The sequence below is a fragment of the Rutidosis leptorrhynchoides genome, chromosome 1 (genome assembly GCF_046630445.1).
Source record: "Rutidosis leptorrhynchoides isolate AG116_Rl617_1_P2 chromosome 1, CSIRO_AGI_Rlap_v1, whole genome shotgun sequence".
Lineage (NCBI taxonomy): Eukaryota > Viridiplantae > Streptophyta > Magnoliopsida > Asterales > Asteraceae > Rutidosis > Rutidosis leptorrhynchoides.
In genome coordinates, this window is record NC_092333.1 from 663,246,336 (window position 1) to 663,273,863 (window position 27,528).

General features: G+C 31.6%; 2 protein-coding genes across 3 annotated transcripts; one reads left to right on the plus strand and one right to left on the minus strand.

The window, feature by feature from the left end:
• The first annotated feature begins 11,946 nt into the window (after positions 1-11,946).
• LOC139885876 (uncharacterized) lies at positions 11,947-15,566 on the plus strand. Of its 2 annotated transcripts, none has more exons than XM_071869630.1 (2): positions 11,947-11,967; positions 12,388-15,566. In XM_071869630.1, the coding sequence occupies exon 2, from the start codon at positions 12,415-12,417 to the stop codon at positions 15,397-15,399; it is 2,985 nt and encodes a 994-aa protein (XP_071725731.1). In that variant the 5' UTR covers positions 11,947-11,967; positions 12,388-12,414; the 3' UTR covers positions 15,400-15,566. The 2 variants fall into 2 exon arrangements, with proteins under 2 accessions (XP_071725731.1, XP_071725730.1); XM_071869629.1 differs by lacking the exon at positions 11,947-11,967 and adding an exon at positions 12,067-12,142.
• Positions 15,567-16,089: 523 nt separating this feature from the next.
• Positions 16,090-16,785, minus strand: LOC139885877 (PRA1 family protein G2). Its single transcript, XM_071869631.1, has one exon. The coding sequence runs from the start codon at positions 16,776-16,778 to the stop codon at positions 16,203-16,205; it is 576 nt and encodes a 191-aa protein (XP_071725732.1). The 5' UTR covers positions 16,779-16,785; the 3' UTR covers positions 16,090-16,202.
• Positions 16,786-27,528: the final 10,743 nt, after the last annotated feature.

The following is a 27,528-nucleotide window of genomic DNA, read 5'->3' on the forward strand; positions in this document are numbered from 1 at the left end:
CTCTTGGCGAAGAACCTGAAGCATTCACCGGCAAACCAATCCGAAACACTATTTTCGCCCTCATTACCCGAATATCTCGCCATGATTATATACTATCTCAAATTCAAAACCTTATTCATCCGCTCGTTCTGACCGACAATCATCCCAGAATAATAGAAGAAGTCAACGAACTTCGCGCCCGAGTTGTAGCCTTGGAGAATATGGTGCAAAACATACCAGCTTCAGCAACATCACCGGCACCAACAGTACCATAAGTAACAACACCCGTACCATCAATAACACACGCCTCAACATCTCATTCCGTACATCGATTATAATCATCAATCTACGTATCGTTCTACATTAATTATCTTCGTTCGACATGGCGATTATGTAATCTCTAATTTTTTGGAGATTATATATTCTTGTTCTAAAAGGTAAATCAAATGAGGTTAATATTATATTAACTCATTAAATCTATGATTACATCTGAAGAAAATATATATGTAAATATATTTTCATAAAGTTTGTAATTAAAAATTCTTTTGTACAAACTGTTAATGGTGAAAATATTTTAACGGGTAGGAAATACCCGAGGAATATTTAGATTTCACATTAATAAGTTACACTGTACATTCTTCGAATCTGAGCTAACAGTCATTTACTATCCTACTTACATTCACCGATGTACGTATCCGTTCACCGCAGAATAACCCTTTTCATTCAATTTCATATTTGGATTATGATCTATCAGAATCCAACAAGTGGCATAATGAAGAAAAAATAGACACAACAATAATTGATTAGAAACACACTAATTAACAATATGAAATTTTGTTAAGAAACCACGCTAACAAAATCCTAGCTAATTGTTCCTAGCTAACTGTTAATTTCATATTACATTTTATTTATCGTAATTTATTTTATCGCAATTTTAATTCTCGCAATTTTATTTATCGTTACTTAATTTCTGTTATTTACTTTACGCATTTTATTTATCGTCATTTAATTTCTGTATTTATTTTACGCACTTTAAATATCGGGACACGTATACAAGGTTTTGACATATCATATCGATGCATTTATATATATTATTTGGAATCACCATAGACACTCTATATGCAGTAATGATCGAGTTCTCTATACAGGGTTGAGGATGATTCTACAATGATATATATAGTTTGAGTTGTGATCGAGTCTGAGACGTATACGGGTCACGACACGTATTAATTAATTCGAATATTATATATTAAACTATATATATGAATTATTGGACTGTCAACTGTGGACTATCGACTGTGGACTAATAACATTGGACAATTAAAATGAATTAAAATATTGATTATAACATATGAAACTAAACAATTCTTCAAGTTTGCCACTTGATTTCACCTTAAACCTCATTTGTATCTTGACGATTCCAATCTGCGTTCAAACCTTTTATGATTCTTGAAAACACCTCAATCGAGAGGATGAACCAACCGCACTTCATCTATGGAAGAAAAGATTTATGAACGTAGTTATGCACCTGAAAAACTCTCGGAACCTGAGTAAACGATTAACACGTATATGTGCTAGCTCCTTTAGCGTTATTATTACCGAAAATAACTTTGCAACTCCTGTTCGAGATAGCCAATTTTGTCACAGCTCTAGCAAGACAACTTCGATTTTTCAGTCGGACTAGCCTTATTATAACCTCGATATATATGAGTGCTCTTTTATTGTTATCGCGAAACCTTTTATATTCCACCATACTACCAGCAGATGTGTTAGCAACCTCGTCGCTCCTTAGTTTAAATCTCTCTAACAAATCACTATATTTATCTATTGAAGTCTCATCATGTACTCATCCGCATCTTGTAACAAGAATTGCCATACCAATTACCGGAAATCAGCAAATCGGTATTGTGAGTCTTGCAACGTTTCCACAACAACAGTTATATGTATCCATATAACATTTATCTCTTAGAACTATGATCTTCCATTCTGAAATTCTGAAAAGCACCCAGTCTGTGAAATAATACTCTGAATTTTAAAAAGTTGAATGAAGCAACAAAAATTGTAAACGGCCTCAACAGGCAAAAGTTGATGATAAAGAATTGTATGTTGGCAAAGCTCAGAAAAAGTTTGAAACTAAAAAGCTGATTGAGCAAACTACGAATGAGTCTCTGAACAAATCACAAGGACTAAACTTGTACATTAAGATTCCTGATGATTCTGTTTCTGATGAAATCTTTAGCGAATACCTTGCTTTTGACTCTAAACTCTTACGGACAAATTTTCTTCACCATCCTTCGATATTAGAAATTCCAAGATATCATCGTATCTTTCATTATAAATATCCTCCATATTTCTGAAGATATTTTCATAACTATTCTTATCTGAAATCATTAATCTCTTAGTGCTATCAGTGTTACATCATATAGAAACTGTTAGTATCTATATTCTGTAAACTTTCAAGCTTAAAATATGAATGTTATTGAAGTAATGTTGGGAACTGATGCATGAGTTAGTATAATATAATGACACTTGATCAACGTGATTATATTACAGTAAGTCATGCTGAGTTTCTAAATGGAACATGATGATTCACAGATTATAACGTCATCATGTGTCATGTTACATAACTCTTTCATTCTGATTAACTTCTGAACATATCAAGAAAATATATTCTTAATAGTTCTATTCTCAGTGATTCTGGTAATTTAACAAATCAAATCGTGCTATAACGTTCTTTCTTGTTTAGAACATTAAATTCATTCGAAACTCCATATCTACGAATTCTGGACCATTACCAGAGATGTCCAATCGTAAAAAGAAGAAACGAAGGGACAAAGCTCCAAAATAAATAGAAAATTGGAGTATAAATCGCAGCAAAATAGGAGAGAGCATTAACTGTGGATGACAATGATTATAGAAAACGGAAGCAGGGATTTTCGAAATATAAGAGAAAATATAAAGCCCAATAACAACACGGAGATTACAAACCGTGGATATTAATACGAATAGCAATATAAAAACACTGTATAATTAAGAATAGTATCACCTCAAGGTAATAGTAGAAGTAAACAGATTCTTCTGGTGGAAGATTGAAAAGAAGGATGATAGAAATGATAATTAGGAAAATATCAAGGATTAGAACTGGATTAAGCATTTTTACAATCTTTTGGATGTATGAACTAAGAAAGAAAGTATAGGAATGGTGAGAATAATGGAATGGAAGAGTTTAATTTATAATGCAAATATCAGACAGAGTAATCAAGGCAGATCACCGTATTTAATTATAGATATCTTAATTTCCTTACTCGCCGAAGAATCAAATCTTTTAAGATTTCGAAGATTTTCTTTAAATCCATTGAATTCCGAAATTCAATCGTGACTACGTCACCGGTTAAGTCAAATCTTCATATACTCATTTCACTCTTTTGTGATAGCTTCATTCGTACTCTTCGAATAATCGAATTGTTTTATCCATATTACTTAATGATGATAAAACTCAATTTATCAACTCATATTCGTCATGAAAACATTTTTATTGTTAGCCATGACCACTTCAATCAAATTTCGGGAAGAAATTTCTTTAACGGGTAGGTACTGTGACGACCCGGGAATTTCCGACAAAATTTAAACTTAATCTTTATATGATTTCGATACGATAAGCAAAGTCTGTAAAGTTGAGTCTTAAAAGTTTGAACGGTTTCATATATTCAATTGACCTTCGACCATTCTCGACGATTCACGAACAATTACTTGTAAATAAATATGTGTATGTATATATATATATATATATATATATATATATATATATATATATATATATATATATGTGTGTGTGTGTGTGTGTGTGTGTGTGTGTGTGTGTGTGTATGATAATTTAAAATAAAATACGATTTAATTATTAGAATTAAAGATGTAAAAATATTATATGAAATAATAAAATTGTTAATAAAATGGGTCTATATATAATGTATATTAAATTATTAAATGATTGTAATCCTCGTTTATCATTCGATTATTATTTAGATAAACTTAATTCCAACATATGTGATTTTAAAAAAAAGATAAACGATGATCCATAATTAAGATATATAAAATTTGAGATCATTAAAAATATTTTCACTTTGAAGGGTGGAGTTTTAGTACTCCGTATATATTACTTGGAATTAAAAATAAATTATAGACGAACCTTTTTGATCAGGTTTCAAGCAGTTAATGAGTGAAATAATAAAATATAATTAAGCTAAAAATTCGGGAATTTTTAGGAACACTTTTATATTTTAACTATTTAGCAATGGACACGATATATCATTTCTATTGAAACCGTCGGTAGAATAAATAATACAATTCTAACGACTGCCTTACTATTTCAAATTTGACACAGTTAATTGATTGTTTTTGATTGAAGTCCACTAGTTTTTCAATTCATTCATCCACTAGCTTATATAATATAAATATATATATAACACGTACATCATACTATCTATCTATTATGAATAAATTACTATTCGATCACTATTATAAATTGATATCATGATTGGCACTGTATTTGTTTATATGTTTCCCTCACTTAATCATATAACTCACTTTTTCTATTCAACATTTGACAAAAAAAAAAAAAAAAAAAAAAACCAATCACTTGTTTCTTTCTCTGATTGCCTTTCATTTTCACCATCTCTCTTTTTCTATATATACATGTATATATTGGATATATGGATATGCACACCCCGAACACCTTATGCAAACTATCACCTATCTATTATGATCTATAAATACTTACATATACATTACCAAAATGAGACACCATCGGCCAAACACCTTGCACCCCTTGCTACTGTTCCGACATGATAATACCCACCCAAACGACACCCCACAATCATTACACTCGAACACCATCTTATTTTTCTGTTCTAATATTCGAACACCCACCACCTTGGTCACAAACACCCCACCTGCATATATTTTTCTGTTAGAACCCAACCACAACCAAACTGCTGCTCGTCTGTTATTCTATCCGTGATAAACAACCACCATGACAAAACCACGATCACCACTGTAAACCACCATTGAACTATTTTAAATTTTTTTTTTCTGTTTCATTTGCCAACTCAGAATCGAGATCACCATCGAACCACAACCATTAACAGCTCGATATATATGCTGCTGTTATTCTTACTGTTCGATCTGTAACACAAAACCAAACTACCATCGATCACTACCCATTTAAATATCACCATTGAACCTACTGCTTATGCCTCCTGTTTCTGTTTCGAGGACTAAACCAACACCACCAAAAACTTTATCATCACCATCGTCACCCTCCAAAACAACACACCTTCGGTTACCCTCAAACCGTAACAAGAAACCATCGAAAACCATCGAAAACCATCACCTTCCTTAAACCCATCACTATTACAAACCGGTTGTTTCTGTCAAGCTTCTACGCTACAATATGTCTGTTTTCAGTCGAAAGGAAGACCAACCCACCATCAAAAACCCATAACAAAAATTCACTGTTGCTGTTGTATGCCATTTTTTTTATTTCTTTCCTGGTCGAAACCAAAGCCAAAAGGACTGCTGCTCGATTCTGTTTTATGCTACGGTTAACTCCAAAAACACCTACAACTTATTATTTATTTTATGTTTGATAAAAACCAAACCAAGGGACACCTTTACAGCTGTAACTCGTTTGATTCTATTCAAGATAAGATCATCGACAGCCTTTCCAATCTTTTAACAGATTGATTTTGTATTTTTGGGCTTATTAAACGGTTATATGGGCTTCAAAATATTTAAATGTTGGGCCGCGAAATTGTTTTAGTTGTTGGGCCTAACTCGTAGTCGAGGCCCATATCTTGTCCTAGCCGTGAACATTAGTAGATTTATAGATGGACTAGAAATAAAGATGAACGATTTAAGATCACGATGAAGGTTATGACATCGACGATAATAGTAATGGGTAATGAGTATGATTCGATGAGGTGTTGAGGTTGGTGATGGAATGATGAAGATGATGGTGTGATTCATTATGATGATGAACTTATGATGAAAAACAGTTTCATACTTGTTAAAAGAAAAGACACGCTAATAATTACCAAAATAAATTGATGGTTCATGGGTTTAGTAGTGTGTTTTTGAAACGAGGGGTCATGAGTTCGAATCTAGTTTGTGACATATTTGTTATCATTTTGAGGTATTATTATTACTACTACTATTATTATTATTATTATTATTATTATTATTATTATTATTATTATTATTATTATTATTATTATTATTATTATTATTATTATTAATATCATCATTATTATTATTATTAAAATTATCATTTTTATTAACATTATCATTATTATTCAAACTATCATTATTATTATTATTATCATTATTAGAATTATTAATATTATTATTATTATCATTATTACTATTACTATTATTAGTATTATTGACATTATTTAGTATTATTATAAATATAAAGATTATCTTAACAATAAAAGATAGTTATATAAAAATATAATTATTACATATATCATAAGTGTATCTAAATTTTATGTATCATATAAAAATAACATATATATAGATATATATAACATTTGAAATAATAAATACATTATTATTTTAAATAAGTAATATATTATATAATTTATATATATAGACTGGTTTGATTACCATTATATGTTCATTATATGTTTTAATATATATAAAACTAATATAGGTTCGTGAATCCGAGGTCAACCCTGCATTGTTCCGTATCGTCGTATGAATATTTTTACTACAAAATATTGTAGAGTGAGTTTCATTTACTCCCTTTTTCTCTTTACGTTTTTGGGCTGAGAATACATGCAAATGCTTTATTAACTGATTTACAATATTTATATGCGTGAGTTTCATTTGCCTTTTTACCCTTTATATTTTTGGGCTGAGAATACATGCGCTGCTTTTATAAATGTTTTATGAAATAAACACAAGTAATCGAAACTACATTCTATGGTTGAATTATCGAAATCGAATATGCCCTTTTTATTAAGTCTAGTAATCTAAGAATTAGGGAACAGACACCCTAATTGACGCGAACTCTAAAGATAGATCTATCGGGCCCAACAAGCCCCATCTAAAGTACCGGATGCTTTATTACTTCAAAATTTATATCATGTCCGAAGGAGGATCCCGGAATGATGGGGATATTCTTGTATACATATTGTGAATGTTGGTTACCAGGTGTTCAATCCATATGAATGATATTTTTGTCTCTATGCATGGGACGTATGATTATGAGAAATGGAAGTATGAAATCTTGTGGTCTATTAAAATTATGAAATGATTATTTATGTTAAACTAATGAACTCACCAACCTTTTGGTTGACACTTTAAAGCATGTTTATTCTCAGGTATGAAAGAAAATCTTCCGCTGTGCATTTGCTCATACTACATGGAGTCGTTCATGGCATATAGAGGTCAGAACCTCGCAATGGGACCAACTGTTGAAGACTTCGTCCAGATGGATTAGGACGGGGCATTTCAAGTGGTCAAGGGTTCGAGCCCGATCTGGTGCAATCTTTTTATAAAAGCTTTCCAAGGGGTGTAACCTTTTATTTTTTTTATTTCCATCATCATCATCATCATCATTATTATTATTATTATTATTATTATTATTATTATTATTATTATTATTATTATTATTATTATTATTATTATTATTATTATTATTGTTATTGTTATTATTATTATCATTATTAGTATTGTTATTATGATTATTATTATTATTGATATTATTACACTTATCATTATTGTTATTATTATTATTATCATTATTATTATAAGTACTATAATTATAATTCAAAACTTATTAGTATTATCATTACTAATACTATTATTAGTATTATTATTACTGTTATTATTACTAGTATTATAATTATTATCATTATTAGCATTAATAATAAAAGTGTTATTTTTAGAATTATTATTATTATCATTAATATTAATATTAGAAACATTTAGGAATTATTATTATTATTAATAAATGTATTATTATTAAGATTACCATTAGTAATAAGATTGTTATAATTATTATTATTAAGTATTAAGTAATAATATCAAAAATTATTATTTTCACTAGCATTATTATTCATTTTATCAAAAACTACTGATATTATCATTATGAGATTTATAATTAAAAACTATCATTAATATTATTATTAAAAAATTACTAACTTTAATATTTTTTTTAGTAACATTAAGTATTATCATTATTATCATTTTTACCATTATAAATAACATTTTGGTATTATTATAATTACTAATTTTAACAAACAAATGTTATATATATAGAAAGTTAACGGCATGAATTATTATACAGACAGAAGTTCTGTTGATTATTATTGAATTAGTTGGACGTTATAATTGCCACTAATTAATGTGAATATTTCCCCTTGATTATTATAACTTGGTAACCTAAGAATTAAAAACGGGTATGGCCATAATTCACGCGAATCCTAAAGGTAGCTACTGGGTTTAACACCACCCAAAATGTTCACTAGACGGAAGAGCTAGTGGGCTGGTGTTTAGTACTTCGAGGTTTATATATTATACAGACGAGATGTTCTATTTTGGGGATATTATTGATACGCATTATATGTTAAGGCCGGTTACCAAGCTAAGCAATGAAAGCAAAGTGAATGTTATGTATCGAGAGAATGATTTTTATACACAGGTTATGTGTATTATATTTTGTGCACGAGATATGTGTACGGTTATTAAAAATCGTGAGGCAACCTACGGGGGAGAAAAGGATATGAACCTACTCTGCCAAGCATTATGAAAAATGGTTTCGTACACGAGATAGGTGTACTGCATTTAAATCTTGTGGTCTATCAAAAATATGAATTTTATTACTGATGATAAACCTATGAACTCACCAACCTTTTGGTTGACACTTTTAAGCATGTTTATTCTCAGGTATGAAAGAAATCTTCCGCTGTGCATTTGCTCATTTTAGAGATATTACTTGGAGTCATTCATGACATATTTCAAAAGACGTTGCATTCGAGTCGTTGAGTTCATCAAGATTATTATTAAGTCAATTATAGTTGGATATATTATGAAATGGTATGCATGCCGTTAACTTTCTATGTAAAGAAAGTTTGTCTTTTAAAAACGAATGCAATGTTTGTAAAAGGTATGATATAGAGGTCAGATGTCTCGCAATGAAATCAACTATTGTGAATCGTTTATAATGTATATGAACGGGTCATTTCATTATGCAACATAGTTGTGATAAAATGATTTGCTCAAATTGAATTTCAAATTAAATGGTAATTTGAATCATTCGCAACAAAATAATAAATTATTTCTAAATTATTATCATTTGTGATTTCATTCCTACGTGGATTATCACAAAAATCATACTACAAAATGAGTTTTAATGTACATGATTTTGGTTGAACCCCAATGTAACTGACTAACTGTAAATCATGTTAGTCAACATGGCTAAATCATCATTGTAAAAGAGTGGAAAACAATTTCTCAGTGATGGAACATTACCACTAAGCCTACCATTCAAAATTGTGATTCCACCACCCTAAACAAGATGAACCATCATTGGACGAAATGAAGTCATCAAATGTAGTGAGATCATTGATATAGAGTATTAAATGTCACCATTTTTTCTTACGATTTGTTGTTTTGTTTTCTGATATGGTGGAACTTGATGATGAGAATACTGTAAATAACGGAAAGAGCTATCAAAACTGTACATGGAAAGACCGGATTTCAGCTCAATAATTTGAATAACAATAATTTATTACAAACCAGTCTTCTCAAAGTCGGTTTGTAGTAATATGTCATAAAAGTGCATAAACTGACGTTTGTGATGCTAGTTTGTAGCTAGGGTTAAGAGATAAGGTGCAAACGATGCAAAAGATGATGATGTGGACGGCACATAAGCATAAACTAGCCTTAGCAAAACCTGTTTAAGGTGATATAGCAAAATCGGCGTTCGTAATACTAATTATAGGTGTTATAAATTTTTTATGCTCAAAATACTATACTATTATTACTACATAGTTGATAGTTGATTAGTTGATGGATGTTAGTATGGAGTACTATTTAGTTAAAAAAAATCCCACATTGGTTAACTATCCATTCAATGATGTTATAAACATATAATAAATAAATAAATCTATATCTATATAGTCATATAAAGCTCTAAAATGATGATTTCATCATTAAGTTAATTACTCTTTAATTTTTATAATATGATGTCATAATTATATATTAATTTAATTAAAAAATAATACGAAATCTTTTATAAAAGGAAATATTAATCTTTCTTAAATTTTAATTTTAATTTTTTTAAAAATTTTTAAAAGGCATTTATTATTACTAATAATAATAATTATTATTAAAAATATAAATATAAATACCCAAAATTTTTAGCGAACTTTATTATTATTATTAATTATTATATTATTAATATTCAAATATGGATTCTTTTTACGAAATTAATTACGTTACATATGTATGCGAAAATACATGTCTCTATATATTTGTAAAAACAACGACAAGTTTCTTAGTCAAACGGGTCATTAAAATAAATGAATTTAGCATTTACATTCACTTAATACCTAAAACATGTCACTAAATTATTTCGTTTAAACAAACCCGTGATTTCACGGGTCATTTCACTAGTAAATAAATAAATAACTATTATAAACATAGTACGAGTATATAATTTGCTGCCATATTTGATGATGCATGTACCTACAACTATTATGTAAATTGGTACAATAACAGTAAATAAGGCAAAAGAATAAGCGAAATTTATATCTTATTATTCATATAATTAAATTATACTGTAATTACAATAACAAGGCAACAATATAATATAATTTTTAAGTATATTTTAGGCGTATAGATCACCACATTTTTAAATTTTGATGATTGTTGAGAGATTTTTATTTTTTATTTTGATAGTTTATTTATGATTAAGATCTAGTTCATACGAAATTTTAATGTGAATCGAGATCTACTTATTCCAAGCTGTATCAAGGATAAAAAAGACAAAAAATTCACCATTTTTTTTGCAAAGAAAAATAATCAGAAAACAATTGAAGTGAAAATGAGTAAAAGGGTATGGTGCTATTTTGATACATGGAAAAGGCATATTTAATGGTGCGGGAGAGTATGCCATACTGAAAAGATCAAATTTGTATTCAAATTCAGAAACACTGTTGCCATCACCCCACATGTCAGACAAAAGGGGACAAATTTTTTACTAACATTTACCCTGAACCTGACCTTGGCTGGCCAAGGAATCAAACATATTAATAATCAATCAATTTATACCTCCTTTCTCATTTCAATAGGCCATTATTCTATTTTGGGCTGTTCCATTCTGATAGTCCACTTCCATAAATAGAAAGAAAAGAAGATATTTCATTAGTAGATCTGGAGAGAGAAGATATTTCATTAGTGGAGAAATGAAGTTAGTGGAATTTCCTAAAACTGTGTATTTTTTGTCCGTGGATTATTGGAATGAGACGGAGGGAGTAATTAATAGTATTATCAAATTATAAATCAGTTAATTAATTAGTTAAATAAAGATCATCATTGCCAACAAGTTCTGAGCTTTCCTCTCTCAAACCCTCTTTCATCTTGAAATTTTACTTTTGGATAAACCCCCATGTTAGATTCCAGTCAATCTCTATGTCTAATTTAGTAATTTCCCAAGATTTTGAATTGGAAACTAGACAGCACATAAAACAAAAAGAAAATGCCTAACCCCAATAAAAATCAATTCTTTATGTTTAAAATGGTTTGTTTATACCATAATACACTCTCTGCAGCTTCTTTTTAAGCCACTTAACATCAATATTTAATGTTCAAAACCTTGTGGATCTAACTCATTTGGTCTTACCTCCTGCAAATCTTCATGAGAGAGATGGGTAGGGTTCTCTGAGTTTGTATTTCAAAAGTTTCAGTTCTCAAGATTTACAGGTAAACTTGTACTCTTAGCATTTAAAGTTGTACCTTTAATCATCTCATATCAACTGATAAAATTTTTCATTATTGAAAATCTGTGAAGGGTTATAAACGGTGGGGTTTGGTGGTACTTTTGTATTCTGACCAGTGAAGGCCCACATATGAAAGAAGAAGATGTATTATTTCACATGTATGTAACCTCTTCTTCATGTTCATAAAGTCCACTGTTGCATTCATTTTCTGAATCACAGTCACAATCACATTCAGCACCACAGATTTCAATCCTTTTTTAACTTCTACTGACGGCATAAAATTGAGGGAACTGAATCTAACTTGTGTTATTGATTTGATTCCCATAAAGTTTCAATCTTTGAATAATTTAGCAACCCCTTTTGATGTGATTGTAATCTTTGAATAAAATCCATTCTTTTGCAGATTTTTCTTGAACAAATTGCCAAAGATATGAATCAGGAAAAAGAACCACCATTAGCTACCGGAAACCTCACCATCAAAATATCCAACTCAACCCAAAAGCCCAGAAAAGAGATACTAACCAACATTGTTGTCCCTGCAACATCATCAATTTCATCATCATCAGCATATAACTCTCCATCTTTAATCTCACCACCATCTTCTGCCTTTGTTTCTGCTCTTCAGTCCCCTTACATATCTCCCAGAGCAACCAAAGATGAACCAAATCACCACCCTCAAGAAACCGAAACAGCCACTGCAACCACCACCGGTGCCACGTCACCAACTACATTCACTCACCCATCAACTCCAATATCCTATTGTGGGTCCGGGAATGATGATATTCCGAGCACTTCCTACACTCCTCCATCAGAAAGATATGATTTTTCGGATGACACAAAGCTCAAAATAGTCAACTGTGTTACTATACCTTCTTTGGATACTAGTACTAATATGAATACTAATACGAATAATGCAACTGCACATCGTATTTCATTCTCATTTCCTGTTCCTCGGGTTTCATTCCAAAAAGGGTCCGTTTCACCGGCAAATGCGAAATTAAGAAGCTGTGATGTTTACATAGGATACTACGGTCAAAACCTAAACTTGGTTCGGTTTTGTAAATGGCTCAAATCGGAGCTAGAGCTTCAAGGGATTGCGTGTTTTGTGGCAGACCGAGCGAAATATGCAGATTCGCAAAGCCATGAAATTGCTGATAGAGTCATTTGTTCAGTCACATTTGGGGTAGTGGTGATCACTAAAGATAGTCTTCTGAGTTATCTAAGTCTAGAAGAAGTTAGATTTTTTGCTCAAAAGAAGAATCTGATTCCATTGTTCTTTGACACAGATTTGAATGAAATTACTAATCTCCTTGCTCAGAGTTCAGACAGTAAAGAATGTAAAGAAACGATTGACGCGTTAATGAAGTCGCACGAATTTAAACTCGAGGCAAACGAGGGGAATTGGAGATTTTGTGTATCAAGAACAGCTGGATTGCTAAGAGGAAGACTTGGGAGGATGAGTGTAGCTGAAAAGGAGATCGAAAACATCGACGAAATCCCGTTTCCCAAAAACAAATTATTCGTGGGTCGAGAAACGGAGCTTGCGGAAATCGAATCCACATTTTTCGGGTTTGAAAACGAGGGTAATTTTGTAAATGTCACGAAAGGTGGAACGCCGGGAACATCAGAAGGGCTTGCAGATGAAGAAAGTGAAGTTGAAGAAGGTAAATATGGGAAATTTATAAACTTGGAAGGTGGTAAGTGTAAAGACCCGAATTTAGAAGCTTGGGTCGAACCAGTTATTGGGCGAAATTCGCTAAAAAGAAGTAAATACAAGAAAACAAAGAGTGGGAAATACAAGAGTTTTGGAAGTAGTATTGTGTGCATCAATGGAGGTCCAGGAATGGGTAAAACAGAGTTGGCCTTAGAGTTTGCTCACAGATATTCTCAAAGATACAAAATGGTATTATGGGTCGGTGGGGAAGCTCGATATTTCAGACAAAATATACTGAATTTGTCTTTGAATTTAGGGTTAGATGTAAGTGCAGATGAAGAGAAAGAAAGGGGAAGACTTAGGAGTTTTGATGAGCAAGAAACAGAAGCTTTCAAGAGGGTAAAACGGGAATTATTTCGTGATATGCCTTATTTACTGATCATCGATAATCTTGAAACGGAAAAGGATTGGTGGGAAGGGAGAGACTTACATGATTTGATACCAAGAAATACTGGTGGTTCACATGTTATTATCACAACTAGGTTACCAAAAGTAATGAACTTTGAACCATTGCAACTTCAACCATTGCCATTAAAAGAAGCAATCTTGTTGATGAAAGGAAGACGAAAGAAAGAGTACCCGGGTCAAGAAATTGAAATTCTTGGAAAATTTGATGAGAAATTGGGAAGATCAAGTTTTGGGTTAACAATAATCGGGTCGTTGCTTTCTGAACTTGCAATCACACCCTCCACCCTGTTTGAAGCCATAAATAATATCCGTTTAGACGAACCTTCATCTCATTTTGATGAAGTATTTTGGGTTAACAATAAGTTTCTACTCAAAGTTTTGATCTTTTGCATTACTATTTTGCACGAAGCTAATGGAACCCGAAATGATCTCGCCTCAAAGATGCTTCTAGTTGGTGGTTGGTTTGCTCCATTACCTGTCTCAGCAAATTTACTAGCTGCGGCTGCAACCAGCATAAGTGAGTCCACTAACCGGTTCAAGAAATGGGCCAAGTGTGCAAACATGACTTTCTTTTGTTGTTCAGGGTTTCTCGAAAGTCAAACTGCAAAGAGTGAAGACGATTCAGCTCTCGTGTTAGTCAAACTAGGGCTTGCTAGAAGAGCGAATAGACATCCAGGATGCTACATTTTATTCCACCCCATAACTCAGATATTCACGAAACTAAAAGGAGGTTTACTCACAGCTAAAGCAACGATTCAAGGCATAAGGAAAATTGGCAACCCAGTTTTAAACTCAGACCACCTATGGGCTTCTGCTTTTCTGGTATTCGGGTTCAAATCAGAGCCACCATTAGTCCAACTAAAAGCAAACGACATGGTTCTGTTTATAAAGAAAACCGCTCTGCCTTTAGCAATAAGAGCATTCACTACATTTTCAAGATGCAATTCATCTTTGGAGCTTCTAAAAGTCTGCACAAATGTTCTTGAAGAAGTTGAGAAGTCATTCGTTTCACAGATTCAAGACTGGTGTCACGGTTCACTTTGCTGGAAAACGAAAAGGAACTCACATCAGAGAATCGATGAATATGTATGGCAAGATGTGACACTTTTGAAGGCTACTTTATTAGAGACACAAGCGAAATTGCTGTTAAGAGGTGGGCATTTTGACAACGGTGAAGAGTTATGCAGGACGTGTATCAGTATCAGAACAGTTATGCTTGGCCATAATCATGCTCAAACTTTGGCTGCTCAAGAAACATTAGCAAAATTAGTTAGAATGAGAAGTAAGATATGAACCTTCTAATTTAGCTTATCATAGATTAGTCAGTAACTCAGTAATCAGTTTTCTCACAACATATGTATCATGCTGTTTGAGTTTTTACATTTGTTCTACTCAAATTTTCCAATCTGATTATAACATACTTCTATTGCATACATCATTTAACATACAATTAAGATAACTTAACCAAGATTAAAGATTCATCCCTGTATTGCATTTCCGGTCACTAGCATCTTTTTTTTTTTTTCGGCAAAAAAACGAAACATTATATTGAACAAGATACTTCAAGAAAAACTGAAGCTCCGAAATAACAAACAACCAAAAAGAATCGAGCTTTAAACAAGAACTAACAAGGAAACCAAGCTCGCACCAAACCTATTCCAGTCACTAGCATCTTTTTGCAACTACAAGAGTACAAGGTATTGATTGTTCTTTACTTCATGACAAAATGGCAGTCAAGGTCAGATATGGGGCCACATATGATGTAATTATGAGTCAAAGTCCAGATCAAGAGAACTAGTATAGACGGAGCAGTTAACTACTTCACTATATAAAGAACACGGTAGAAATATATGTATTATATGCATATCACAACAATAGTAACAATGTGAATGTGAATGTGAATGTGAATGTGAATGTGAATGTGAATGTGAATTATGTGAATAAATAACAAATTAGACAAGTATATAATAAACCAACATCACAAATTCACAATGCACAACAAGCCAAAATGCCCAAATTCAATCAATTAAACACTCTATCACACAAATCGCTGTCAAAAGATTGAAAAAGGTCAGTAGCATTATGTCGAAATAATACTAAATGGACAAATTGGGAGCTCTAGGTGAAATCAATCCTTCAGAAACGGCGTCGTTTTCATCAAAATAAATTCCGTTAGGGTTTCTAAAAACCGCATGAACAAACGACACAAAAACTCCAACCGCAATACCAATTGACAAGCTGAGAACAAAGCCTATAATCCACACACAAACTCCGGTGATCAAAGCAAGTCCGGCGGTCACAATATTATCGGGAACGTGATGTCCGTAGATAAGCATCGGATCTTCACGGAAAAAGTAAAGTACAAGCCATAAAGTGAAGACAGAACTTAAGGCTAGTAGCGTAATCGGATCGCCGATTAACGATACGGCGGCGCATACGGTGGTGATAATGCTGTAATTTACGTTGAAGTATTTCAAATTGGCGCGAATTCTGGTGGTGGCGAGGTTAAGTGAGTCCGGTTTGTCGAATGAGGCGGCGTTGGAGATGAATTCTGGCCAGGGACGGTGGAGAGATAGGAAGGATGAGAGGTTTTGAAATGATCGGAAAATGACGTCGGTGCCGGAAATTGGAAGGGTTGTGTAGGTGGTGGTGGTCGGCGGTGGAGACTGCATTGTTGAGGTGTATGTACAACTGGACTTGACCGTAACGAATTAAAACTAGTTTCTATGTAACGTGATATGCACTACCAACTTTTTGCAATACTCCGTATTTGTTTTTAGAAAGGGCCTCTTTATTATTTTTAGTTTATTTTTCATTGATATGATATGTCCTTTAATATGTATAAAGATAAAGATTATTAATTTTTAATTGTGATTTTTCGATTAAAGTGAGCTAATTTACGCTTGTGTGTACTTAGACAAGTTTTAAAATTTATTAATTTTAATTAGTGACTGATTTTGTTTTATCTTGTTTTGATGGAAATAAATAATCAAAAAGTCGGTTTAAGGATGTGATTTAAAATGACGTTTATTTATCAAGAATCATAGATTGTTTAATCGACCCACTCCACTTAGCTTTGTTTTTATACCTTACATAACACGTAAATAGCAAAATGTAGACGACCAATTTTTAAGAAGTTCTTCGAAATTTTTCAAAACGATAATTATAACAATAATCAATATACCACTTTTTGACAAGTCTTTTTTTTTTTTTTTTTTTTTTTTTTTTTTTTTTTTTGAGAAGTCTTTTAGACAATGGATAATCGGGGAGTTTATGGGCCTCATTGCCCATGCGGTTGCGTGAGAAAAGCCTACAAGCGCTCGCGTTTGTGAAAAAACGTTATTAAGCGTTAGTAATTGAATGTCGAGACACATACGAAGTGTTTTTAATAATTAATTTATTTTTTTTATCTTATTATTATTTTTTTAATAACCTTTTACCCCAACTTTCAATTATATCTTACCACAACACTTTACAACCTCCGCTTTCCCAACTGTGTCACGTCACAATAATCCTTCCAAAAAAAACTTCACTTTCACAACAAGTCTTCATCATTATCTGTGGTTTTATCAACTATGTAATAGTGATCTAGTTCCTAAAACAAAATCGATCAAAAAGCCTAATTTTCAAAGTGGATTTCGAGAAAACATTTGATTGTTTGAGTTGTGACTTCCATTTAGAAATGATGAAGATTGTGGGATTCGGTGATAAGTGGCGAAAATGGATATACTCGTGTTTAAAGTCAACATATATATAAATTATAGTCAACGTACAAACGAATTCAAGCCCGCAAGGGAAGTTAGACAAGGAGACCCGCTCTCGCCTTTCCTTTTCATCATTGCGGAAGAAGGGTTAAATTGGCTTGCAAAGGTTGCGGTAAATTTCAATCTTTTCAGAGGTGTGGAAAATGGAACCAATAGAATTCCCATCTCGCACCTTTAATTAGGGGTGTTCATTTTCGGATATCCGAAATTCGGATATCCGAATTTTCGGATATCCGAAAATTCGGATAGTGAAAAACCCCATCCGAAATCCGAATCCGAAATTTCGGATATCCGATTTTCGGATATCCGAAATTTCGGATTCGGATATCGGATTATCCGAATATCCGATATTTTTGAAGAACTTCGAATATTTTCGGATAATTTTCCGGATATTCGGATAATTTTCGGATATTTCGGATATTTTTCGGATATTTTTCGGATATTTCGGATATTTTTCGGATTTTTTCGGATTTTTTAGAAATTTTCGGATATTCGGATATCCGAATATCCGAAAATTTTAAAAACTCCATCCGATATCCGAATCCGAAAAATCGGATATCCGATTTTCGGATATCCGAATTTTCGGATATCCGATTTTTCGGATATTTTCGGATTCGGATTTCGGATAATTCGGATTCGGATTTCGGTTTCGGATATTTTGAACACCCCTACCTTTAATATGTGGACGACACAATATTTTTCGGTTCACAGAGTGCGAGTAACGTCGAGAGTCTTAAGAAACTATTGAAATGTTTCGAGTTATCATCCGGTTTAAAGGTAAATTACCATAAAAGTAACTTATTTGGTGTGGGGTTGATCCGTGCGAAATAGAAGCAATGGCTAGAATGTTGGGTTGTAATGTCGGCTCATTCCCATTCAATTATCTCGAGCTACTCATCGGGGCAAAGATGAACAAGTTAGCCAATTGGAAACCGGTGTTAAATAAATTTGAGAAAAGAATATTGGATTGGAAAGCTCGTTCGTTGTCTTATGGTGGACGTTTGACTCTTGTTAATTCGTTGTTAAATAGTTTGCCGTTGTATTATTTCTCGCTCCATTGTGCCCCGTCATGCGTGCTAAAAAAAACTTAAGTGTATAAGGTGTAATTTCTTTTAGGACGGGTCGGGCGGTGAGTCAAAAGTTCCATATGTCAAATAGGATGATGTCATTCGTCCTTTCGAGGAGGGAGGGTTAAATGTGTGATCTCTTAGATGTAAAAATATGGCGTTAATCAGTAAGTGCTTGTGGAGGTTTAAAATCGAAACCACCTCCTTGTGGGTTACAGTCATCAAAAGCATCTATGGGGTTATGGGTCTATTGGTTTCGGGAGGGTTGTCTCATAATTTTTCTAATAACTCTATGTGGCTCAGTATTGTCAAAACATGTTTTAGTATAGATGTTGTTGGAGTCGAATTCACAACTTCTTTTTCCAAGGAAATGGGGAATGGCGATGATACCTCCTACTAAGAGGACACGTGGTTAATCGAGAAGCCACTCAAAGAAAAATTTAATAGGTTGGTTCGGCTAGATGCGAATCCGTAAGCAACAGTTAGTGCTTGTGCAGGTTGGAATGGTTCAAAATGCATTGGTACATGGCAGTGGTCGAGAGAACCTGGTGGCAGAACAAAGACTGAACTCGAGGAGCTTAGCTGCCTACTTTGTTCGCTGGTTATCTAGTCAAATTTAAAAGACTAGTGGCGTTGGAACCTGTGTGATAACGTCAAGTTTGTGACAAAAATTCTTTCAGATTTAATTCGATCAAAGATTGTTAATGCAGGTATAAATGGTCCCGAATGAAATGCCCCGTCCTAATCCATCTGGACGAAGTCTTCAACAGTTGGTCCCATTGCGAGGTTCTGACCTCTATATGCCATAAACGACTCCATGTAATATGAGCAAATGCACAGCGGAAGATTTCTTTCATACCTGAGAATAAACATGCTTTAAAGTGTCAACCAAAAGGTTGGTGAGTTCATAAGTTTATCATAAAACAATAAAATTCATCATTTTGATAGACCACAAAATTTAAATGCTGCATGGTACAAATGGGCCCGAATCCTATACCCACCTGTAATGTACATGCGATATCTTTTAAATACAGTACACCTTTCTCATGTACAAAACTATATTTCATAAAGCTTAGCAGAGTAGGTTCGTATCCTTTTCTCCCCCGTAGGTTGCCTCGCGATTTTTAAATAATCATGCACATATCTCGTGCATAAAAACTAATACACATAACCTGTGTATAAAAATTATTCTCTCGATACATAATATTCACATCAATTGGTGGCAATTATCATATCCACATAATTCAATGGTGGCAATTATCATGTCCACATATTTCAATAGTGGCAATTATCATGTCCACATAATTCAATAATAATCCACAGAACTTCTGTCTGCATAATAATTCATTCGAGAATTGTTTTGCATGTGTCTATCTCGTCAAACATTTATAAAAGCATTTCATGTATTCGCAGTTCCAAATATATTTCAAAAACATTTAATAAAATAGTTATAAAAACAGTGCATGTATTCTCAGTCCCAAAAATGTAAAGAGTAAAAGGGAATCAAATGAACTCACCATACTGTATTTTGTAGTAAAAATGCATATGACGTCATTGAACAAATGTAGGGTTGGTCTCGGATTCACGAACATATATTATTCATATTCATATATATATTAAAACATTGTAATATTGATCAACTAAGTATATATATATATATATATATATATATATATATATATATATATATATATATATATATATATATATATATATATATATATATATATATATTCATAATAGATATATATAGATTAATATCCTTAATTTTGATTATATTAATCTTTATTATTTGTCATAATACTTATATGATATATATACATTAATAAATGTGATATTAATGTAGAAAATATTAGTTAATATATCAAAAATCTGATATTAGTATACTTATGTTATATGTAACAAATATGTATTTTTATTTAGATATCTTTTGTTTGTAAAAGTAATAATACTAAAGTAATGATACTAATAATAATAATTAGATTTAAAAATAATAATAATAATAATAATAATAGTAATAGTTATGATAATAATATTAATAATGATAAAACTAATAATAATAACAACAATATTAAAAATGATACTTTTAATGATAATTCTATTAGTAACTAATATGATAATTTTAATAATAAAAATGATACTTTTAATAGTAATGATAATAAAAATAATAATAATACTAATACTGCTTTATGATATTATTTAGAAATGACAAAAATGATAATAATAATAATAATAATAATAATAATAATAATAATAATAATAATAATAATAATAATAATAATAATAATAATCCTATAATAACAACAATTATTAATAACAATAACAATAACATTGAAAATAATGATAATAATAATAATAATAATAATAATAATAATAATAATAATAATAATAATAATAATAATAATAATAAATAAAATACTACCTTAAAGGAAAGTGGCCTAAAAAGAAATAGTAGCTCATGCCCGGGCTCGAACCCATGACCTTTTGGTTACACACAAACACACCCAAACCAGTTACTCTATTATGCTTTTCTGAAATTATACGTAATCTAGCTAATTTTAACCCTTAACTTCGCCTGACTTCTTCCTCTTCTAATCTCCTTATCATCATTAAACATATACCATTACCATCATTGTGAATCATCACGATCATCATCATTTATCTATATCATTATCTATATTATCATCAATATTCACTTCCTCGTGATCATGATCATCATAATCATAATCATATTCTTAATCGGATTATCATCATAATCTCTACGATTACCTTTTTATCCCTTCATCATATATATCATAATATTATCGATTTATCATCATAACTACAATCAGATCATCATCATCGACTATCATCAACACACATAAAATCACATATCGTAATCATATTCGTTTTCATCATCATCGTTATCATCATCACTCATCATCACAGCTTACCATTTTTATTTTTTATTACGTCACATATTCGTCTTATCATCACTTACAGATAGAAGGTTATCAAGTGGGGTTTGGTATTGGCTTACGATTAAACAGAAGACAAGTAACAAGTTAACAACGAGGTTATTCTGATCGGAAATAGGAATCGAAACAAATCAGCAATCATTTTTTCGAGTAGGGATGACTTTGTGGAATTCTTTGAAGCTCGCTAACAGTTGTTGCAACAACTAATCGAATAGGAACAAAAGATTAATGAACACTGTAGCTGCAGCGTAGTAGTAAGTAATAAACAGATTCATTAGCAGCGATTTATTTTGATGTTTGATTGAAACAGGTAACAAGCGACTGTCATGATTTTATGTGTAAAAGGACTGCAGTAGCCCACTCCAAGTGGCAGTCCAGTTTTGTTGGTAATCGCAGCCCATAAGTTAATATGAACCCAATATCTAAACGTGTCTGTTTGTTTGGTTTAACATACACCTCCACGTCATGTTTCCATATTCTATCATCGATCATAAATGATAGAAATTTTCGGTGCCACAATACTACTTTAAAGAAAAGCACCGAACCCATATTTTAACCAAAATAAATTGAGTGGGTGCATTATAGTTTGTCTGCCACCAAGGATACACCCTTAACTTGCATTTAACATGCTTTCAACATAATTTCTATATCTACTTCACAGTAGACATTTGGGAGAGAAAAAAGAAATATTCTACTGCCGATAACATAAATAAAGTATGAACAAGTGATGTTTGAAGTCTTGAAAGTGGCAGATTAAGGTATTTTAGGGTGGCATGGTGGCGTGTGGTTACAGTGGTGGTTGATCTTTGGTCACGGTCAAAAACAGTAACGGTACTAGTAGCCTTTGATGATGAAGGTTGATCGTGATTATTTTGCTTGTTGATGATCGAAACTGTAATTGAATAAACGTTGCAGCAGCATATGTGTGGTGATGGTTGAAGGTGGTTATTAAGGTGTTAAGTGGTCATGAGGTGGTGGAAAGTCGTGGTGATAAAAGATGATGGTGTTCTCGATCATGAAGAAGAAGGAGACGGTTAGTAGTTCTTGGATCCTATCAATTGAAGGTGGTTATGGTAGTCGTGGTTATCATATAGAAGTAACAAGTAACTAGTATTAATGGTAAATGATGATTTGTAGGATGGTGTGTGGTTCTAGTGGGTTTACTCATATCATTTACACTGAATTGCATCATTTAATCAACCTAGTTGGTCGACAGAATCGTTTAGCAAGGACAGAAATATAATAAAAGAAAAATAAAGGTGAAAGAGATATGAAACTGAATTTGGATTACTCTTCTGTTTTTATGTAGTGATTGGTACTTGATAGATTTAAAAGATCAATCAAACACAGTAGAGGAGATATAAGAAACCGATTACGTTCTATTCTGTATTTGTAACTGTATATATATATATATATATATATATATATATATATACATCTATATTCATGTATACGTATGTATAGCTATCTGTTGATATATATATTCTTAATCTGTATGTATACTGTTATATTTATATAACCGTATATATATGATTCAATAATTATATATTATAATTAGTTCTTTTATATAATTGTATTATTAATATTACACTTAATATTATAAATCATAATAAAAGTAACAATGTAATAATAAGATTGGTAATAGAGATAGAAATAATAATAATAATACATAATAATAATAATAATCATATTATTAATGTTAATAATAATAAAATAATTTTTTTTTTTATGATAAAAATAATAATAATAATAATAACATCCATTCATTGTACTAATATTAATCATGTTACATGTTTCAATTTTATATAATAATATTAATAATACAAATATTAATATTAATGAAAGTAATAATAATAATAATATTGATATAACAATTTATACATATCAAATCTCATATATATATTTTTATTTACATATTTACTTATACACACTTGTTCGTGAATCGTCGGGCATAGTCAAGGGTTAAATGATTACATGAATATAGATTTTAAAACTTTCGAGACTTAACATTACAGATTTTGCTTATCGTGTCGGAAACATATAAAGATTAAAGTTTAAATTTGATCGGAAATTTCCGGGTCATCACAGTACCCACCCGTTAAAGAAATTTCGTCCCGAAATTTGATCGTGGTCGTCATGGCTAACTATAAAAATGTTTTCATGACGAATATGAGTTGATAATAGAGTTTTATCATCATTGAGTAATATAGATAAAAAAAAATTTGATTTTGTGAAGAGTATAAGTGAAGCTATCACCAAATAGTGAAATAAGATAGATAAGTTTCATCATGACTTTTCACTAGTCATGGTTAAATTTAGAAAAAATAAGGTTCGTCTTAACTTTTGACGTTGTCTCGATTGAATTCTGGAATTCAAGGGATTTAAAGAAAATCTTCGAAATCTAAAGATTTGATTCTTGGGCGAATAAGGAAATTAAGATTTCTATAATTAAATGCGATCATCTGTCCCGATTACTACGTCTAATATTTCCATTATAAATTTACCTTTTCCGTTCCATTATTTTCATCACTCCTATACTTTCTTTCTTAATTCTCACTTCTAAAAGATTGTGAAAATGCTAAATCTAGTTCTGATCCTTGATATTTTTCAAATTATCATTTCTGTCGTCCTTCTTTTCAATCTTCTATCAGAAGAATCTGTTTACTTCTACTATTTCCTTGGGGTGATACTATTCTTAATTATACCGTGTCTTTATATTGCTATTTGTATTAATATCCATGGTTTGTAACCTCCGTGTTGTTATTGGGCTTTGTATTTTTTTTCTTCTTATATTTTGGATCTCTTTGCCTTTTTATTATCCTCACGACCTCTAGTAAAGCGAGCAACGGTCCAGAATTCATAAGTACAGAGTTTCGAATGAACTTAATGTTCTAACCAAGAAACAACGTAATCGTACGATTTGATTTGTCAATTTATCAGAATCACTGAGAATAGAACTATCAATAATATACTTTCTTGATATGTTCAGAAGTTAAGCAGAATGAAAGAGTCATGTAACATGGCACATGATGACGTTATGATCTGTGAATCATCATGTTCCATTAGAAACTCAGCATGACTCACTGTAATATAATCACGTTGATCAAGTGTCATTATATTATACTAACTCATGCATCAGTTCCCAACATTACTTCAATAACATTCATATTTTAAGCTCGAAAATTTACAGAATATAGAAACTAACAGTTTCTATATGATGTAACACTGATAGCACTAATAGATTAATGATTCAGATAAGAATAGTTATGAAAATATCTTCAGAGATATGGAGGATATTTATAATGAAAGATGCGATGATATCTTGGGATTTCTAATTCCGATGGTTGATGAAGAAAAATTTTTCGCAAGATTTTAACATGAATTCGGCTCAAGATATTCTCTAAAGATTTCAACGAATCCAGAATTACCTGGATTCTTTGAATATAGGGTATGGTCCTTGTATTTGTCCTTGGTCTCCTTCGTGGTTAGCTCAATCCGTTTTCCAGTTCCCACTTTTCTGAGCTTTACCAACTTACTATTCTTTATCATCATACTTTTGACTGTTAAAGTCATCAATAGTTTTCGCTGCTTTATTAGCTTTCTCAAAATTCAAAGAACTGATTCGTAGGCTAGAGTGCTTTTCAGAATTTCAGAATGAAGGATCATAATTTTAAGAGATAAATGTTATATGTATACGTATAACTGTTGATGTAGTCATGCTGTGAGTTTTCAAAGTACTGATTGCTAATTCCTGGTAATTGGTATGACATTTCTCTTTACAAGATGCGGATGAGTAGGTGATAGAGTTTCAATGAATATAATAACCATTCAGGAAGTCAAAGATTAATGAAGTTGCTGGTAAGTTTTCTGCTAATGTGGTGGAATATAAACGGTTCTCCGGTAACGATGACTAAAAAGGCAATCGTATACATCAAGGTTATAATAAGACTAGTACGATTGAAAAGTCGAAGTTGACTTGTTGGACCTGTGACAAAATTGGCTACTTTAGAGAGGGATTGCAAAGTTATTTTCAGTAATAGTAACGCTAAAGGAATTAGCACAGCTACACGTTAAACATTTACTCAGTTTTCGAGAGTTTTTCAGGTGCAATAGTATATGCATTAACCTTTTCTTCCGAAAATGAAATGCGGTTGGTTCATCCTCTTGATTGAGGTGTTTTCAAGAATTATGAAAGGTTTGAACGCAGGTTGTAATCGTCAAGATACAAATGAGGTTTAAGATGAAATCAAGTGGCAAACTTGAAGAAATGTTTAGTTTCATATGTTATATTCAATATTTTAATTCATTTTAATTATCCAATGTTATTAGTCCACAGTCGATAGCCCACATTTGACAGTTCAATACTTCATATATAATTTAATATATAATATTCGAATTAATTAATACGTATTGTGACCCGTGTACATGTCTCAGACTCGATCACAACTCAAAGTATATATATTATTATAGAATCAACCTCAACCCTGTATAGCTAACTCCAGCATTACTGCATATAGAGTGTCTATGGTTATTCCAAATAATATATATAGATGCGTCGATATGATATGTCAAAACCTTGTATACGTGTCCCGATATTTAAAGTGCGCAAAATAAATAACAGAAATTAAATGACGATAAATAAAATTGCTAGAATATAAATTGCGATAAATAAATTGCGATAAATAAAATGTGATACGGAATTAACAGTTAGCTAGGAACAGTTAGCTAGGAACAGTTAGCGTGGATTCTTAACAAAATTTCTCATAGTTAACTTGTTTGTTTCTAACAAATTTTATTTTGTCCAATGTTTTCTTCATTATGCCACTTGTTGGATTTCGATAAATCAAAATCCAAATATGAAATTGGATGAAAATGGTTATTCTGTGATGATCGGATTCGTACTTCTGTGGTTGTAAGTAGGATAGTAAATGACTATTGAATCAGATTCGAAGAATGTACAATGTAACTTATTAATGTGAAATCTAAATATTCCTCGGGTATTACCTACCCGTTAAAATATTTTCATCATTAACAGTTTGTACAAAAGAATTTTGTAATTACAATCTTTATGAAAATATATACATATATATTTTCTTCAGATGTAATCATGGATTTAATGAGTTAATATACTATTAAACTCATTTGATTTATCGTTAGAACTAAAATACATTATCTCTAAAATATTAGAGATTACATAATCGCCATGAAACACAAAGATAATGATGTAGAACGATACGTAGAACGAAGATAATACTCGAGGTACAGAATGAGGTGTTGAAGCATGGATTGTTGATGGTAATCCTTGGTATCTATGGTTCGTATGATGTTGATGTTCGAGGTATAGGTTTTGATGTTGAGGTGTAGGATACGGATGTTGTTGTTGGTGGTGGTGATGTTGCTGAAGCTGATACGTTTTACACCATATTTTTCAAAGCCACAACTCGGGTGCGAAGCTCGTTGACTTATTACCCCGGGATGATTGTCGGTAGGAACGAGCGAGTGTATAAGGTTTTGAATTTGAGATAGTATGTAATCATGACGAGATACTCTGGAAATGAGAGAGAAAATGGTATTTCGAACCGATTCGCCGGTAAGTGCTTCAGGTCCTTCACCAAGAGGTGAATTCAGTTGATG

Bases quoted from the DNA above. Each gene is read 5' to 3' on its own strand.
- LOC139885877 (XM_071869631.1), bottom strand. From the start codon at position 16,778: ATGCAGTCTCCACCGCCGACCACCACCACCTACACAACCCTTCCAATT.
- LOC139885876 (XM_071869630.1), top strand. From the start codon at position 12,415: ATGAATCAGGAAAAAGAACCACCATTAGCTACCGGAAACCTCACCATC.